The 17,483-nt window shown below is 41.7% G+C and overlaps 2 protein-coding genes across 2 annotated transcripts in view; one reads left to right on the top strand and one right to left on the bottom strand.

Moving 5' to 3' along the window:
* The first annotated feature begins 949 nt into the window (after positions 1–949).
* On the top strand, positions 950–10,367 carry MFSD9 (major facilitator superfamily domain containing 9). The gene is made up of 5 exons (XM_065406068.1): positions 950–1,037; positions 2,069–2,112; positions 4,076–4,205; positions 5,553–5,762; positions 6,337–10,367. The coding sequence occupies exons 1-5, from the start codon at positions 968–970 to the stop codon at positions 7,122–7,124; spliced, it is 1,242 nt and encodes a 413-aa protein (XP_065262140.1). The 5' UTR covers positions 950–967; the 3' UTR covers positions 7,125–10,367.
* Positions 10,368–14,043: 3,676 nt separating this feature from the next.
* Positions 14,044–17,483, bottom strand: part of SLC9A2 (solute carrier family 9 member A2) — a 37,755-nt gene continuing 34,315 nt past the window's right edge. The window contains exon 12 of the mRNA XM_065406054.1: positions 14,044–14,414. Within this exon, the coding sequence (XP_065262126.1) occupies positions 14,044–14,414 (371 nt within the window). The remainder of the gene's footprint in view (positions 14,415–17,483) is intronic.

The following is a 17,483-nucleotide window of genomic DNA, read 5'->3' as shown; positions in this document are numbered from 1 at the left end:
TTGCCTTGCCTCTGTACTGTATCCTGTATAACACTTTGCCATTGTAATGCAAGAAAAATAATGTAATCTACTTACAGGAGTGGGCTGTCTTGAAAGCCTCTCTTCCCATTGTAGATGATGTTTTTCAACTGAAAGACTGTACTTTACATGCATTTTTCAAAGTGCTTTAAATGTTTGTTTTCATAACTTAATTATTTGTACAGAGAGGAGCTTTTCTCATATTTGCATGATACACCAGACTATTTATATTGCTGAATTAAAAATGCTATTAGTGCAAACCTATCATTTTGAAAATTCAGAATAATTATTCAACTTCAAATATATATATTAAGCATTAAATATTTCTTAACTAGGTCTTCTGAAAGAGTGTAGCTTTCTTCATGTATTTAGAACCATTCAGAAGATAAGTAGTTCCTGTAATAGTTTTTAGCTTAAAAAATTGTAGTTTGTGAACATACCAGTCAAATTGCAAGGATTATGCAATGCACCACAACACTTTCTCTGTCATGCAAAACTTTTTATTTCTTGTAGACCAGGTCTATGTTACAAACTTTTGGTCATGTGTGTGATGAAAGTGTGATTTGTGATCAGCATAACTGTGCCGTCTAGAACCCCTAGTGTAGATGCAGTCATACCAGCAAAACTGTGCCGTCTAGAACCCCTAGTGTAGATGCAGTCATACCAGCAAAACTGTGCTTTTACCAGTATAGCTTGTTTCACTCAGGGCAGCTAGGATAAGCTGCATCCACACTAGAAGCACTTGACCAGGATAATATGCTGGTATATCTGTATGGGTGGAGCCTTCCAAATGTAGACCTGATCCTAGATTTTTATTTAATTAAAATATTATACCCTTTTAAAATACAGAATCACTTATTCTAAATCTTGACTTTCTGTATCTTTGTAAATATGCTCAATTACTGAAACTCCATTCTCCCTATTCTTTCAGGACTTCTTTGGTGTAAGTATGGTTGTGCCTCTGTTAAGCCTTCATATCAAGTCTCTAGGAGCAAGTCCAACTGTTGCAGGAGTAGTAGGTGAGTACAGCATGGGTACTGATTACCCAGGACATGAGGTAGAAGTCAGATATGTATCATAACTAACCTTCAGTAGCCACACAGTGGAAAACAATGGCAAGCTCTAAGCAAGATAGACATTTTTCTGCAGCTGATTCTTCCCCCTTATAATCATGATTGTCCCACTATTAAGTAATTGTATTTCTTCATAGTTGTCTTCAGAAGCTACTGTATGGTGGGTTCCAAATGATGACCTTTTTGAGTTCTGTAGCTTCCTCTCCTCCACTGAAGTGATTCTGGGGTGCTGGCTTGTAACACAAATACAGGTCTAGTGCACTGTTTATAAATAGTAATGATGATATAAATGTCGTCTTTATATCCAGATTTTTTATATCCTGCCTTTTCAGTTTGCCTGGAATAGAGCTCCTTCTGATGCTAATCCCAGTTCTGAGTTTGGTTGACAGAAATGTTTTTTATGCAGTAACTTTAGTGTACAGTATGTTATCACCTCTACGCTCTGCATTGACTTTAAGCATTCAAAAAGCCAGGGAGCTGGGGTGTCCTTTAATCAGTAAAAGAGACTGACAAATATTGTACTGTTGGCTCCATGCTGGAATTGTTGTTTTCTTTCTGTTCCTTCTCTCCTACTGCCAATTGCTGCTAGGTTCTTACCCTTCATTTTGAAGGGTAGGATTTGCAATTTCTTCCAGGCCTACTGCTACAATGCCCTGTCATGTTTGGTGTAGGATGCCAAATGTCCCAGTTTCAGTTATTTCCCCTGGCAAAGCAGCATACTTCTGCTTCCACACTTCTCAGTTGAATAGTATTGCAATTTTGAGACACCCAGTAAAAGAGGAAAATTCATCCATCAAAGTGGTGAAACTCTTTTTCATGCTGTACCCCGCCCCTGCTTTTCCCTATTGCCTCTTCCTGTACTTCTAATGAATTATTTTGTTAATTTTCCCACTTTGCAGAACCATTTTAAAGCCAGTTTCACAAGTCTGTTCATACTTAATTCTCAGTGTCTTTTTTTTCCACTATTTTTTTATTAGGATCTTTTTATGGTTTACTGCAGCTCTTTTCCAGCACGTTTGTGGTAAGTTTTGAATACTGAATCTTAAATATATATTGGTGTTTCTATTAACTTTGTAGGAAAATTGATAACATTAATGGTAATATTTTGGGGAATGTGAAACTGTACATTTGCTAGTGTAACCCGCACACCTCCTGTCCCATCTAGTGGCACTGAGACCACTTAGAGAGAGAGAAAGAGATTGAGTCTGATCTACAGCCTTAGCTAACAGCCAGTTGACTTTTGGCTCATGCACTAAGCTCCAGAGGTCCTGGGTTCGATCCTGCCTGCCGACGACCGAGGTCTGTCAGCGTTACACTAGTGTTTACACAAACCCTTGAGGTTGGAGGAACTGTTCTTACTCTCTGTGGAACTTTTTGTTTCAGTTATAGGGACTAATCAAATCCTAGTACACAAGATGAAATTTTTAGCTGAAAACCAAATCTCTGCCTAGATTTGAAAGTAGTAGTTTAAGCATTCAAATATTACTATGCATCAGTCATGCAACATTCTGTTTAATGTTGTGTTGCTATTAGAGCAATTTTCTTTAACGCAGTAGTCTAAATACAAGAAATAGCATCATGGACCAGATCTCTGAAATTATGTTATCTGTGTTTGCTATTCTGTGATTAATATGGAGTCTGTTGTAATTTGCCAGATAGCCTTAATTTATGCAATGTCTCTCAAACTTTATTTTTTCCCCCATAGGTTATGCTTTTCCCTCTACTTTCCCAAAACAAATATGCACAAGGACACAACCCCAAGGCCAGGAATGTATACTGTACCTGCCAACATTCAAATCTGTACTTTGGAGCCAGTGCTCCTAGGTTTCATCCACCCGTTTGGCACACAGTCACCTTTTCCTCTGTCTCTTGCAGCTTCCCTGAACTTATGTGTAAGGCTCCTACCCTTCCTACTTAAAGACCCTGTTCTGCCATGCTGCATGTAGTGAATTAAGCTGACTTATTGTATATAGGTTACCTTTTAATTTCCCCCTTCCCATGACCTCTCTCTGTTTGTCTGCCCTCAGAGTGATATCTCCCTCAAGCCGGGACTGCCCTCTCTGAGTGTTTGGCAGGCATCTAGCTCACAGTAGTTACTATTGTAAATAAATAATAGTGGTCAGTGCAGGGCCGGCTCCAGGCACCAGCCTACCAAGCAGGTGCTTGGGGCGGCACCTGGAGGGGGGCGGCGCTCAGGCCCGAGAGCGGGGCCGCGACTGGGCTCGCTGCCCTCCCCGCGGCGCTCCGGCCACCGGGGAGAGCGGAGCCGCAGCGGGCTTGCCGCCCTCCCCCGGCGCTCCAGCCGGCCGGGGAGAGTGGGGCCCCGGCCGGGCTCGCCGCCCTCCCCCCGGCGCTCCAGCCGCCGGGGAGAGCGGAGCTGCGGCGGGCTCGCTGCCCTCCTCCCGGCGCTCTGGCCGGTCGGGGAGAGCGGGGCCCGCAGTGGGCTCACCGCCCTCCTCCCGGCGCTCCGGCCGGTCGGGGAGAGTGGGGCCCGCAGTGGGCTCGCCGCCCTCCCCTGCCGCGCTCCCCGCCGGAGGGGCGGAGGGGGCGGCGGGAGGCTTTTTTGCCTGGGGCGGCAAAAAAGCCAGAGCCGGCCCTGGGTCAGTGTTGGTGTGATGGCATTTTCATTAGACTGTCGCCCATGATATTTCACTAAATTGTCACGAGTTTACATAAAATTAAGATGAGACATTAAATTAAATTAAGCTTGGCTTTCATATCTCATCTAGTAAAATTAATTCATGGTGCAAGCAGGTGCTTCTCCCATTGACTTCAGGGTTGAATTTAGTCCGGGGTGTCCAGCATCTGGCATCTAGACGCAATACTATTATGAATGTTATCTAATCTGTTTATGAATGTTTCCACTGATGGTCCCTCAGGGACCTCTCTTTTGAGAGGAGAAGTAATCAATTTAATTCAGACATGCATATTGTTCACAATGGGTAGTTCAGTACTATAAAAGCACTCATTTATTGTCTTACCAGGGCTGCTGGAGTGATGTAATAGGAAGACAATATTCCCTGCTTGCCTGTATCCTCTTCAGTGCACTGGGTTATTTGCTACTTGGCATGTCCACCAGTGTGTGTTTATTTGCCATTGCAAGGGTACCTGTAGGTGAGTAATTGACTTGGTACTTGGATTTATATTCAGTCCAATGTTAGTTTGAGAATTATTGCTGCGGAAGTTATGATATTTAGATATGGGGACAAGCTGGATAGCAGCTTTGAACAGTTTTACTTATCACAGGTGCAATGGTTCTTGGGCACCTATGGAACCCCAGCTTTGAAAAGACCTCTAAGTTGATCTTTTTACTGAATTTTTCATTTACTTTTTTTTTTTTAATTGAGAAATGTACCAGTGATTTTTCAGGGCTTGTGGGGGTTTTTTGAGGGTGGGGGAGGGGGTGAACAACTTCTGAGACACCTTAGTGCAGGGACTGTTTTTTCAAAGGGATGGGTGCTTATCACTTCCTGAAAATCAGGCCACTTTAATGTTTCTCAAGTTGAGCACCCAAAGTCACTAGTAACTTCTAAAAATGTTAGTCTGTGTGCACCACATAATATGATATATATTATCTTCAGTATATTGTTGTCATACTGAACATATATTTCCAAATAGGAGATCATCTAAAAGCTTGGCTCACTACTTAATGGGCTGTGTATGTTGTGTAAAAGCATATTTGTTAGTGCCACTAACACTAAGTTTCCATCAACATATCTGTATTATAAAACTCAGATAATAGGTTTTTAAAATTCTGACTGACTAGCCTCATTCCAAAGAAAACTTTTTTGTTTCCTTGATAGAGGAGGCAGTGGTTTTTTTGGTATGATAAAGGAACTTCAGTGGTTTGTTTGATAAATCTTTAAAATTTTAACTACCTCTTTAGAGGTTTTTGTAATGCTCCTATATTGCCAATGGTTGTGGACTGTGGTGGTGTAAGGTAATCCTTTTGTGAGGAAGGAGCAGAGAGAGAGATTTTATTGTGCACGTGTGGCATTTTTAGAATGCCCCAGAATTCATATTAATTACTGCTTCTCTCGGCCTGTCAATACCTACTGTTTAACAATCTGGGATTGTACTGTACCAATTGCAAGTATCTGTAGCCTGCCGTATCATTCTTTCCCCAGCACTGACCACAAGATTCAGTGTCTCTGGCAGTTGCCTCACCTCTACTGGGATCCACCATTCAGAGGTGCTGCTTCTATTCTATTTGAGCTGTTTTGCTCACTTGACACAGATCTCTGTTTAACATGATTCCTAGGTCCCAACCCTCAACTAGCCGAGGGAATGGTTGCTGCCAGACTCGTCACATGCCCAGGACACAACCTCTATAGCTCTGGCGTTGGATAATTTGTAGCTTTTGGAATTTTCAAACAATAATTAAACACAACCTTATGAATTACATCACATGCTAAATAAATATGATATCGTTTTCCTGTATGTTTTTATGTTAACTTGCAGGTATTTTCAAACACACACTCTCCATTTCAAAAGCTCTTCTTTCTGACTTGGTTTCTGAGAGAGAGCGCCCTCTTGTAATAGGACATTTCAATGCAGCCTCCAGTGTTGGTTTCATCCTGGGTCCTGTAGTTGGTGGCTACTTCACAGAGCTAGAGAGTGGCTTTTACCTGACATCTTTCATCTGTTCTTTTATCTTCATTCTGAATGCTGGTAAGTTGTATGTAGTATTTTGTGCTTCAGGCTTTTTCAAGCGATACGTGTTCATGCTGTTTGTACAGTAATATGATTGTAATCCCCTTCTGTTCTGTGTATTCAGACTGCTCTTTGAATGTAAACTTCTTCTGACTTTTTGAAAATAGTTCATTTAAGACAGCCCTCCCCCTATTTATTTATTTTTTACATCCAGATACAAGAGATGGAGTGTTGTTTTTGTGTCTAGAGCTGGAGAATGGGAGTTTGAATCCTGGGTTCAGTTCTCAGATCTGCTATGTATATGCTGCATGAGCAAGTCACTTAACCTTTCTCTCTCTCTTATTATAGAGCCCCATTTAAAATATGGGGAAACCAATAGTAACTACATGGGTTATGTTGTGCTTAATTTTTGTAAACTGTTTTGTGATTATTTTAAGATGAAATGTTGCCAACAAAGTGCAAAATACTTTCATGTCTTTGATTTCTACAATTAGAGACATCATTAAAACATAACAGTAACTTACATGTTTGAGTATGGGGTAAAGAGCGTAACTGTCTACAATTAACTGATTGTAATGCTTTACCTCTACAGGCCTGGTCTGGATGTTACCATGGAGTGAGGAACACACAGATAGTAATGAAAACGAACAGACCACCAGTAACAGTAAAGTGACAGCAAAGGCAAACTATGACCTGCAGGTTCAATCACTAGCTAATGGAACAATGAAATATGATACTCCCCTCCAGTCCCTATGGATTCCAGTTGTGTCAGTGCTGAAGAGGATTAAAAGCATTGCATGCTCTGATCTGTGGGATATATTTTTAGTACGGTTACTAATGTCTGTAGCTGTAATGCTGTATTATAGCAATTTTGTTCTGGCAATTGAAGAGAGATTTGGGGTGAAACCTAAGCTCACAGGGTACCTCATAAGCTATAGTAGCACCGTTGGAGCACTTGCTGGTTTTCTACTTGGACCAATAACAAGACTCTATCAACATAACTCTTATGCACTTTTATTACATTCCACTGTTCTCACCTGTGTATTGATAATGCTATATTCCACAGCACTCAGCATATGGGCGGTCATTTTATCGTCAACATTTTTAGCGTTTTCAACCACTGTAGGACGCACTTGCATCACTGACCTTGAGTTGACCCTGGGTGGGAATCAGGCCAGTGGCACGCTCATAGGAGTTGGTCAGTCTGTGACATCTGTGGGACGCATAATTGCCCCTCTTCTCTCAGGAATTGCACAGGAGTTCAGTCCCTGTGGCCCTCCAAGTCTTGGTGTGGGGCTGGCACTGGTGGCTATTCTGATAATGCTCATGAACACACCACGATATTGCAGTGGTAGAAATGCTAAATTAAAAAGTGAATAGCAGCTTATTTTGGACAGGCTGGTGCATCGTCAATAAAATGCAAAGTAATTCAAATAGCTGGGGATACTTTATACTAAAGAATGGTGAGCACTAAAGAAACCTGTATTGCAGCAACAGGCTGTTTTCTAAAAGAAATGGTACAAGTTCAAGGGGAGGCCAGCCTGACTGACCCCTCAGATTCATACAGACTTGTCTGCTGCAGGATCATATGTCAATACAGGAATGCTCAGAGCTGTAGTTCAGAGAAATTCTCTTTCAAAGGTGCAGATATCATTTAAAACCTTTCGTAAATTGAGCGTTGTATTTTCTTTGTGCTAATAAGGTTGAAATCCCTTCAAGAAAAATGATTCTGACTCTGAATATATAAATGGCTGATGAATAATCCAGTTTGCAGCCCCACATTGAAGCATGATGGTTAGACTGATAGGCTCTTTGACTGAGAGAGACAGACAAGTGAATTTTTTATTTAAACAAGTAAAATTTGTTATGTTCACTTATCAGTATGAGAAATGAAGGCTGACCTGGATAAACCATTGGCCTCCTGTGACAATGGTTTGTTGATAAATCAGAGGTTCCACATATAACTTGTGACGCATGCTCTGCCTAGAAGTTTTCCCATGCAGCATAATTAACCATTCCCAACTGGCTGACTGACATTCTGCTTTCACTCCTCTGTCCCAGCATTTCTGGTAAATAGAGCTGTGTATGCTCTAGCACATATGTTTCTTTTATATATAATATAGAAGGTAGTTTAAGAGAAAATGCCATCGTGCAGAGTAAGGGTGATTGAAGATGAGACAATGTAAATTACAGTGAAATTTGCACTAGTGGTACCTGGACTATTGAACACCTCCATCTGGCAACCTTCTGTCTTAAGTGAGTATTTTAAGGAACTCCCAGAACTTCCTGTGCAATTTTGTTCCATCTTCATTTTAAGAATAACCGCTCCTTCCTGTTCTTTAGATGGTTGTTTAAGACACATTTTGGAAAATCTAGTGATGTTTTAAAGTGTTCGTTCCATGTAGGATTAATCCAGTATTTTTCATCTCTGAAGACATACATTTAAATCCCAGTTTAGGTAACCAGGGAAAATGTGTGTGTTTGGCAGCTTAGTCTTTGTTTGTTTGCATCCATTTTAGCAGGCCAAAGCTAATGGAGGTTGATGCAGGTAAAGATTGAAATGCATTGACAGACTTATGGGGATGGTTTCCATAGCAGTGACCCATACTATACCAGGTTCAAGTCAGTGTTACTAGTCTGTCACTTTTCTGAGCATTACATTTGATCCACTAGTTTAAAAAAAAGTTTGTTCTTATAGTGCCTTTTATCTGAAAGTTTCATAGCACTTCCCGTTTAATTATTTGATGTAGTATACAGAGCCTCTCTGCTGATTTTTTTAAATTGAATTTAGCATGTATGATGTGCACATGCAACTTTAAATGTTACTTTATAGCCGTCACAGATGGTGTTTTGTAATTTTGTTTTTAAATCAACTTTTCCTTCCTTCTTACAGAGTGCCTGTTCTTGTTTGAAATCGGTGGCAAAATCCCATTGATCTCAGTAAAAGCACAATGGGAGCACATACATATATTTTAATTACTTGAAATTGTATAGGCGGACACAGTGAGACTAGTCTATATATGTGCTTGTTTTTGGGAGGTCCCCTTGATTTCTGTATGAGAGTTAAGCTTCATGCAGAAAATGGAATCTTCTCATTTTTAATGTACTGTAGATTTCATCTTATTTTTTTGTGACCTGGGATAAAGTTTTGCTATGTGACTTAGGTGCTTAGGAGCCCAAGTCCTATTGACTTTCAATTGAGACTTAGGCACCTAAGTCACTTTTGAAAATTTTATCCCTGGTGACCATTTAAGCAAGAGCCTCAAAACGTCCCCACTAATTCTCGTGCCCTTTTCCCCTCCACTCAGGAAAGACACATCATTCCCCAGAACAGGGACCTTTATCATAGAATCATAGAAGATTAGGGTTGGAAGAGACCTCAGGAGGTCATCTAGTCCAACCCCTTGCTCAAAGCAGGACCAACTCCAACTAAATCATCCTAGCCAGGGCTTTCTCAAGACGGACCTTAAAAACCTCTAAGGATGGAGATTCCACCACCACCTCCTGAGGTAACCCATTCCAGTGCTTCACCACCCTCCTAGTGAAATAGTTTTTCCTAATATCCAAACTATACCACCCCCACTGCAACTTGAGACCATTGCTCCTTGTTCTGTCATTTGCCACCACTGAGAACAGCCTCTTTGGAAAACCCTTCCAGGTAGTTGAAGGCTACTATCAAATGCCCCCTCACTCTTCCCTTCTGCAGACTAAATAAGCCCAGTTCCCTCAGCCTCTCCTCATAAGTCATGTGTCCCAGCCCCCTAATCATTTTTGTTGCCCTCCACTGGATTCTCTCCAATTTGTCCCCATCCTTTCTGTAGTTGGGGGCCCAAAACTGGATGCAGTACTCCAGATGTGGCCTCACCGCCGCCAAATAGAGGGGAATAATCACTTTCCTCGATCTGGCAGTGCATCTACTAATGCAGCCCAGTATGCTGTTAGCCTTCTTGGCAACAAGGGCAAACTTTGCTTTGCTGCTGCCACTTGGAATGAAGTGGAAATAAAACATAGTGGACTGGTTTTTGGTATAAAGGATTTAACAACTTTGGTGGTCTTCTTACCCAACAACCAACAGATAGAAAGTCATTCTAACTTGTGACACTGATAACAAAAGTGGGGGGCTTTCTTAGACCAAATGCACCATGAAATTAGCTAACACTAGATTTAACAATTGTCTGCATACCACTCTCAGGGGTGATAGGACTCAACACTTCACTTTTTATGTTTATGCACAAGCTGAAACACTGTGTGCTTTCCATAACCAAATTTTATTTTATTTTTATTTTTTCTTTTAATATATGAACGATTTTTGGTTTGGAAGATGTATTTTTCTTATTGTCTAAATCTGTATTATGGAAAATTAATATTTGGCGTGAGAAGCCTGTGAAAGATGTGGTCTCAGGGACATACTGTAGCTGATGCTACTGGACAAAGTGGCTTTTATTTATAGCAAAAAGTGATTCTGAAGTACTTTAGAAAAGATTACTCTCTGTAGTGTTAGTTACAAAAAATGCACTAAAATTTTCTTTTAAAATGCAATAAAGTGAAATGACATTCCATTTTTATTAATGTTTCAGTAATTGTCTTCTGTTAACTTTATATATTGTTCCTTGTAATGCATTTCAGAAGACAGGTGGCCAAGTCAATGGAGTTGGATGGGATGCACCTCCAATGCAGTATATTTCGTTTCCGTGACTGCCTTCTCTCAATTCTTTAGTCTTCCTCTGCCTGATTGACTTACTGAGTCAAGTTGACCTCTTGTTTCCTGATCAGCTAGGCACCCATTCAGGAAACATCTCTATTCAGGACATCATGTAAGCATGTGCTTAACTTGAAACGCATATGTAAGTCCCGCTGCCTTCTGTATGTCCTTAAAGTTAAACATGTGATTAAGTGATTTCCTGAGTTGGGCCTAAGAGCAGAAGGAATTGGGGAATGGGGCTGGGAAGTCAGTTCAGTTGCATATGGTAGCTGAAGGGAGTGCAAGAGGGTTCTCCATTCCTTAGGAACGGCTTGTAATACCTTCTTGTTCTCTTATTCCTGTAGTTCCCAGATATGAATGCACTGTCTCCAACCCTGTTGCCAGCTTCCCCTGCCAGTCCAGCTCTCCTCTGTTTTCTGGCTCCAATCTATGCACCTACCTGACCACACCCCCTTACACAAGAGGATGCTTTTACTAGGGCAGGGATCGGCAACCTTTGGCAGGCGGCCCGTCAGGTGCTTACCCTGGCGGGCCACCTGCCAAAAGTTGCCGATCCCTGTACTAGGGGCTGCTCCTACCCTTTGCTCCCAATTTCCATGCTGTTTCTGGCAGTGCCTGCATCTGCGAGGTTTTGGATTCCCCTCTGCGGAAGGTAGTTGCTGCTAAATGCTATCTTTGGAGATGCCAGCTTTCACTTAAATGGCAAATGGGATTTGATCTCTACTTCACCCAGGAAGGCAGGGCCATCAATGGTTACAAGAGAAACAAAGACAGAAAGGGGAAAGAGTTGGAATGCAAGTTCTGAGACAGGGAGTCCAGAGCCACCATTTCCAGTGCCTAGGAAAATAAGCTTGGCATTTTACCATTCTCACTATTCCCATCCCCATGAGTCACACCTCACTGCTTTTCTTCTGCCTTGAGTCTTGTCTTGGGGGGGGCGTGGGGAGGTTGGTTTTGCAATTCACCTCTTGAAGTTTCCTAACTGTCACTATAGATCCCACAATACTTTTCACAAGAACAAGTGTCTTCATTTCATCATCCTGGCCAAACTTCAGTTGAATTCTGTCTCCCTAAATTTCTCCCTTCGCTTCTGTGTGACAGAAATTATTCTGTCACTGCAGACTTGTTTTCCTTGAAGGGAATGAAAACCATGTCTATAGTCAATAAATCATTTCCGCCAGTAGATGGTGCTAGATAATAATAATAATTAATGGAGATATCCCATCTCCTAGAACTGGAAGGGACCTTGAAAGGTCATCGAGTCCAGCCCCCTGCCTTCACTAGCAGGACCAAGTACTGATTTTGCCCCAGATCCCCAAGTGGCCCCCTCAAGGATTGAACTCACAACCCTGGGTTTAGCAGACCAATGCTCAAGCTTCTAATTTCCCAACACCCACAAACTTTCTTTGACATTGGATGACAAAATCCACACTGCAGGCTGTAGCTGAAGGTGCTGATTAGAAAGTCTTAAAGATAATGTTCCAATTTACTTTTTCCCTGTAGAGAAAAAGGCAGTAGGAGACATACTTCAAAATATAATGATTCTGTAAGTGTATGGTGTGCATTTACTTACTGCTTTTCATTCATGTATCTCAAAATGCGTTTAAAAATAAGGATTATCCTGTTTTATAAATGAAGTAATTGAAGTACAAAGAGGTTAAAACCCAGGTTTCTGAAAATGGCCCCTAATTTTAGGTGCCTCAGTTTTTGGGTGTGCAATTTAAACATTTGGGGCTGCCTTTCAATCACACTGAGTACCCACTACTCCAGTTGAAGTCAGTAAAAGATGCAAGTTCTCAGGAGTTGGACGTCCTGGGCCACTGGGGGCGTCGAGAAGCCGCGGCCAGCACATCGCTCGCCCGCGCCGCTTCTCGCCGCCCCCATTGGCCCGGAACGGCGAACCGCGGCCAGTGGGGGCCGCGATCGGCCGAACCTGCCGCGTCAGCAGGTAAATAAAACTGGCCCGGCCCGCCAGGGTGCTTACCTTGGCGAGCCGCGTGCCGAACATTGCCGACCCCTGTTGTAGCATCATCTCACTCCATTATAAGCCAAAGAGAAGAAGATGGTTGTGCACAGGTGACTGATTCCCACAGTAACTAAACATGGCCACGGTTTTTTGCAAAAATCAACATTTCACAGTAGAGAAAGTATCTTGACGTGGGCCTTTGAGACTTTAAAAAGATCATGGTTCCATCTGCACACAATTTAGAATTTGCATTTGACAGATACGAGAACTCCGCATAACCTGAACAGTAGAAAAGGATTACAGTAACTGCAGCAAAATTTAGGAAAGTTTGAGACATCAAAAAACAAAAATAAAACCAACCCTCAAACATAAATAAAACTAAAATGGCCAGCTCTAAACTGAGATGAGAAAGACAGGGATGTTTTAGTATAGTAATAGTAGTAATTTATTTTATGGTAGTGTCCAGTGGCTCCAACTGAGATTGAGGCCCCATTGTGCAACATGCAGTACAAACAAAAATAGGAAATCGTCCCTGTCCCACTGAGCTTACAATCTAGATAAAGACAAAACAGACAAAGGAAGGACTAATATCCCTGTTTTACTGAGGAGATACAAAGAGACCAAATGAGCCACCCAAATTCACAAGCAAAACTCAGAACTGGACCCACATTTCCTGAATCTGACTCCATGCCTCACCGTGACACCATCCACCCTCAGCCTGTGACTAGTGTTATAACAATTCTGCTGCATTTCCACAGTAGCCACAAACAGACACAGTAGCCAGTTCTTCAAACAGATCCTTTTGATGTGCCTGCACCTCCTCCTCTGAGGGCCCAATCCTGATAGGTGCTGAGTGCTATCTACTCCCATTGACATGAATGAAAGTTGAGGGCATTCATCATAGCACTGAAGGTGCTCAGCACCTTTCATTGGTTATATGCTGGGGGGGAAATGCAGATAGTATGAATCAGGATTACTCAGGAGTTAGTGCCCTTCACCTGATTTTACAGCCCATTTTCCATGAACTGAATTTGTTTCAGAATCTGCTTCTGCAACTAGGTCTTCTTTTTCTGACCCTGTTCCAGCCTTCCCAACCCCTAACGGCATCCTCCTATACTGGCCATTCTAACAATAATCTGCAGTGATCCATGTATTTGTCTTGTAAGGTCTATGGGACGGGCATAGTGCAATTTTCAGTGCTAGTCACATTAAAAATCTGATCTAGACAAGCAAAATTCAATCATAAATAAAATCTTAAATGTACTAGAATATGTTTAAAGGTTCTCTTCATTGTAAGAGTTTTTAAAACATTCTTAGTTGGATAATTAAATATCGAACTTGGTTTATTTGGTTCCAGAGCTAATAGTGTGATAAAAGGCACATCTTCCCCTTAGTGGTTAAAAGAACATAATTGTCAGAGCATTGCTAAAAGTTATTCATAAAAGATGTTTTCTTTTGTGTCTTGGGTTTAGTATTTGCTGTAGTATTTCATCCAGTTAATTAATGATATGGGCATGCAACCCAAAGGATCCACACCAAGTTTTAAAAATAGATCCCATTGTCCAGTCAGATGGTTTAGAATGCTAATTTAAATCTGTAGTTTATTATTGATAGTTCTACTTCAGCTATTTTCAGTATGGCTGATTCTGAGATTTATTTTTATGCCTTTCAGCTTCTGATGCCCACCTGACTATTCGTGGTGGTGGCTTTGGTCTTGTTGATCTAACATCTTCAGTCAAATTTTCTTCACTCACTGTTCCAAATCTTGGTCTCGATAGCAGTGGTTGCCTGAACCCTGTGGATGCTTGAGCTTCATTGTCCATTTCTCTGCGATCTACCCTTCCATCATGGTCTCCATTAACTTCATTCCTCCACTCCAGTCTAAATTGCTGCAGTGGCTGCTGCTGGCTCTGGTCTTGCAAAATTTTTCGTGCTCTGGGTTTTAAATTGAGCACTGTGGTAGGAAGCTCCAGTTCAGAGTCACTGCTGTCAGCACCCCCTACTGTTAATTGAAAACAAAATTAAAATGTTAGTTGAAGAATATCACTGCCTATACAGTGCTGTAAAACAAAATAACTGAGCCATGCACAGTATCAACCACAAGAAATAAAAAGGCTTATCTGTATTTTGAAATTCACAGCCATTTTGCCTGTTTTCCCACAAATTTGCAGATAGAATTTTGCATTTGTGCTCAGTTGGCTGAATGTTTTCAAAAGCATTTGTGACATTTCCTTATACATTTCCAGTTGTTCTAGACAGCAGTCTATCTGCTCCTTTCCACTTACACGAGGGAAAGGGAATGCAGACATGTGGATGGGGCTCTTGGGGTCACAGGGCTTGGACCGTAGGGCTAAATATTGCAGCGTGGACATTCGGGCTCAGACTGGAACCCAGGCTCTGAAACCTGTGATGGGGGTGGGTCTCAGAGCCCAACTGACCCAGGCTCTGAGACTCAGTGACCCGGGTTTTTTATTGCAGTGTAGATGCTCCCATAGGCTACATCTACACTTCAAGCTGGCGGTGTAATTCCCAACTCGGGGAGACATACCCACACTAGCTCTGATTGAGCTAATGCACTAAAAATAGTGTAGCCGCCATGGTGTGAGCAGCGGGTGAGCTAGCTGCCCCAGTACAATCCCAGCTGAAATGCTAGGCATGTACTTGGGCAGCTAGCCCCTCCCACGGTGTGCATCACCACAGCTACACTTCTATTTTTAGCACACTAGCTGGCTTGGAGGGTATGTCTCCTCAAGCTGGAATTTATACCTCCAGCTCAAAGTGTAGCAGTGTCCATACTGGGAAAGTGTCAGGTCTGCTGCATTTACTCCCTCCCCAGCCCTGAAGAACTCCCACTGGGAATGTTCCACAGATATTACTTTGGTAGGGTTTGTATGGGCAAGAGGGGTGGATAAACTGCTTTTTGCAATGTTTTGCCCTCTCTGTGCAGCCGGTATTACACTGGGCATCCTTGCCTAAGTAAATAGTAATCAAATCACTAGTAACTCAACCTCTGTGTATGCATGCTTCTCCCTGAAGGAACTGCATGGCCCAGGATGGAGGAGGTCCAGAGAAGCAGCACGAAGGGACCAACCCTCCACCAGACAAAGGATCTTCCCTGGGGATCTGTGGAGGTGGGAGGTCATGTCTCCTACCTCTCTACGCCACCAGAAGGGACAATGTCGAGGAAACATCGTGCAATATATCTTAGTTTCCAATCCCTCAAACCCCTTCTCATTGGTCTCCCCAGGGCAGAGTACAAATTGTCTCAATGAAAGCTGTGGTAATCTATCCACAAATATTCTTAAATGGTCACTGTCTGTTAGTTGATATTTATTCCTAAAGATAGATAGATATAGATCAAAATGATTTTCCCTTTAGCAGCATTCCTTTAAATTTCTTAATATTTTCCTCAATATTTGCATACTTTCCATAATTTTAATACTTCCATATTTTATAGCATTTACTATTTACAAATGAATTGTGGTATTTCCTATATTTAAGTCAGTTACGGTGCTTTAAATCTATTTTTAATAGTATTTAAGAGGAGTACATTGTGGGACTGTCATAGGAACGGTTCCCATTAGTACTCTTCACAGCATTTCTCTTGCACAAAGGAGGAAGAGGTCAACAAAATATATCCTCATATAATTGTCCATCCACCCACATAATTTCATAGAAAGAAAACCTTCCTCCATCTCTGGTGGCAGGCTTATTGCTTTTTTTTCTAAATGTGTCAAATTATATATTTTTTGACAATTGAATAATCTTGAGGCACATTTCCTTTTCAATGTTTAATTCTAGGTGACAGTGGATGACCTCTGTAGACAGAGCTACAGAATAAAAGGCATCACTATACTCCAGGAGAGCAAAGACATAATTACCAACTTGCAAGGACATGATCCATTGCTAAACTTGTGTGGGGGTCATATTCCACTAATTATGGTGGGCAGTATGGTCTGGAAATGTTACTGAATCTAAATGTATTGCATCTTCCCAGGGGTAGCTCTTGATTGTTACTTTACGTGGAAGAGAATCAGATGGAGCAGGTTCTATCTACTTATAAATTATAATAAAAATCATATAGAGTGCAAGCCAGAGATGTTCCATTGAAACCATTTTTCTATGGAAAACTCAGATTTCAACAAAACGAAATTTTTCACAAAGGCTGTCTACTTTCCATGGAATATTAAAAAAAAATTTGTGAGAAACCGAGAAACCAAATGCCTAAACACTGGTTTGGCAAACACTGAGATATTTGAGGCGTGAAATACACTACAATGTCCAGAAAGAGACATGACCCAGAGGGTGTCAAATTCATCCATGGATCAGCGTTCTGGGCCAGTTGCCATAGTAACAGTCAGCTTGTCAATAGTGCTTCATTTATAGCACAAAAAGCACTTTGTAAAAGAGGGTAAGCAGTATCCCCATTTTGCAGATTGAGAAACTGAGGCACAGAAAGACTCAGTGATGTGCCCACGGTCAGTGGCAGAGTTGGGAGTAAAATGTGAGTGTCCTAACTCCTACCAGATGTTCAAATAGCCTAGCCACTGGTTATGGCTACTGTTCACCTGGTTTGGACTAGGTGTTCTCTTTGGACAATAGTCTGTGGATCTAAGATTTCATTCTTTCTAATACCCGTGACAATGACTCTTATGTGTGGGAAGTAATGCAGAGAAGATTCTCATTTTTTAGCATCAAAGTTTGGGGTGAAAGGAGAAGCAGACAAGCTGTAGGCATCTCACCCCATGGAAATCTTTAAAGGGGATAATCCCTGTGGTGAACATATAGGCAGAGAAAGTCATAGACACTGAAACACAACAAGAAGCCAATCCTGCAAACCCTCACTCACATGAGTAGGCTTGACTCATATGTGCTTGTTCCCACTGAACTAAATCCTAATCTCTCATTGACTTCAGTGATACAGAACTGCTGCCATGAGAAATCTCACTGACTTTTATGGGAGTAGTTATATTAGGACTAGTCTCATGAGTAAGGGTTTGCAGGATTGGGCCTTAAATGCAGATATCCCCTTCAATAAGAAAAAGGGAATCATGGGGAAAATGTGTATTTT

The sequence above is a fragment of the Emys orbicularis genome, chromosome 1 (assembly GCF_028017835.1).
Source record: "Emys orbicularis isolate rEmyOrb1 chromosome 1, rEmyOrb1.hap1, whole genome shotgun sequence".
NCBI lineage: Eukaryota > Metazoa > Chordata > Testudines > Emydidae > Emys > Emys orbicularis.
The sequence above is the reverse complement of the archived record's forward strand: the minus strand, read 5'-3'. Positions and strand labels throughout refer to the sequence as shown.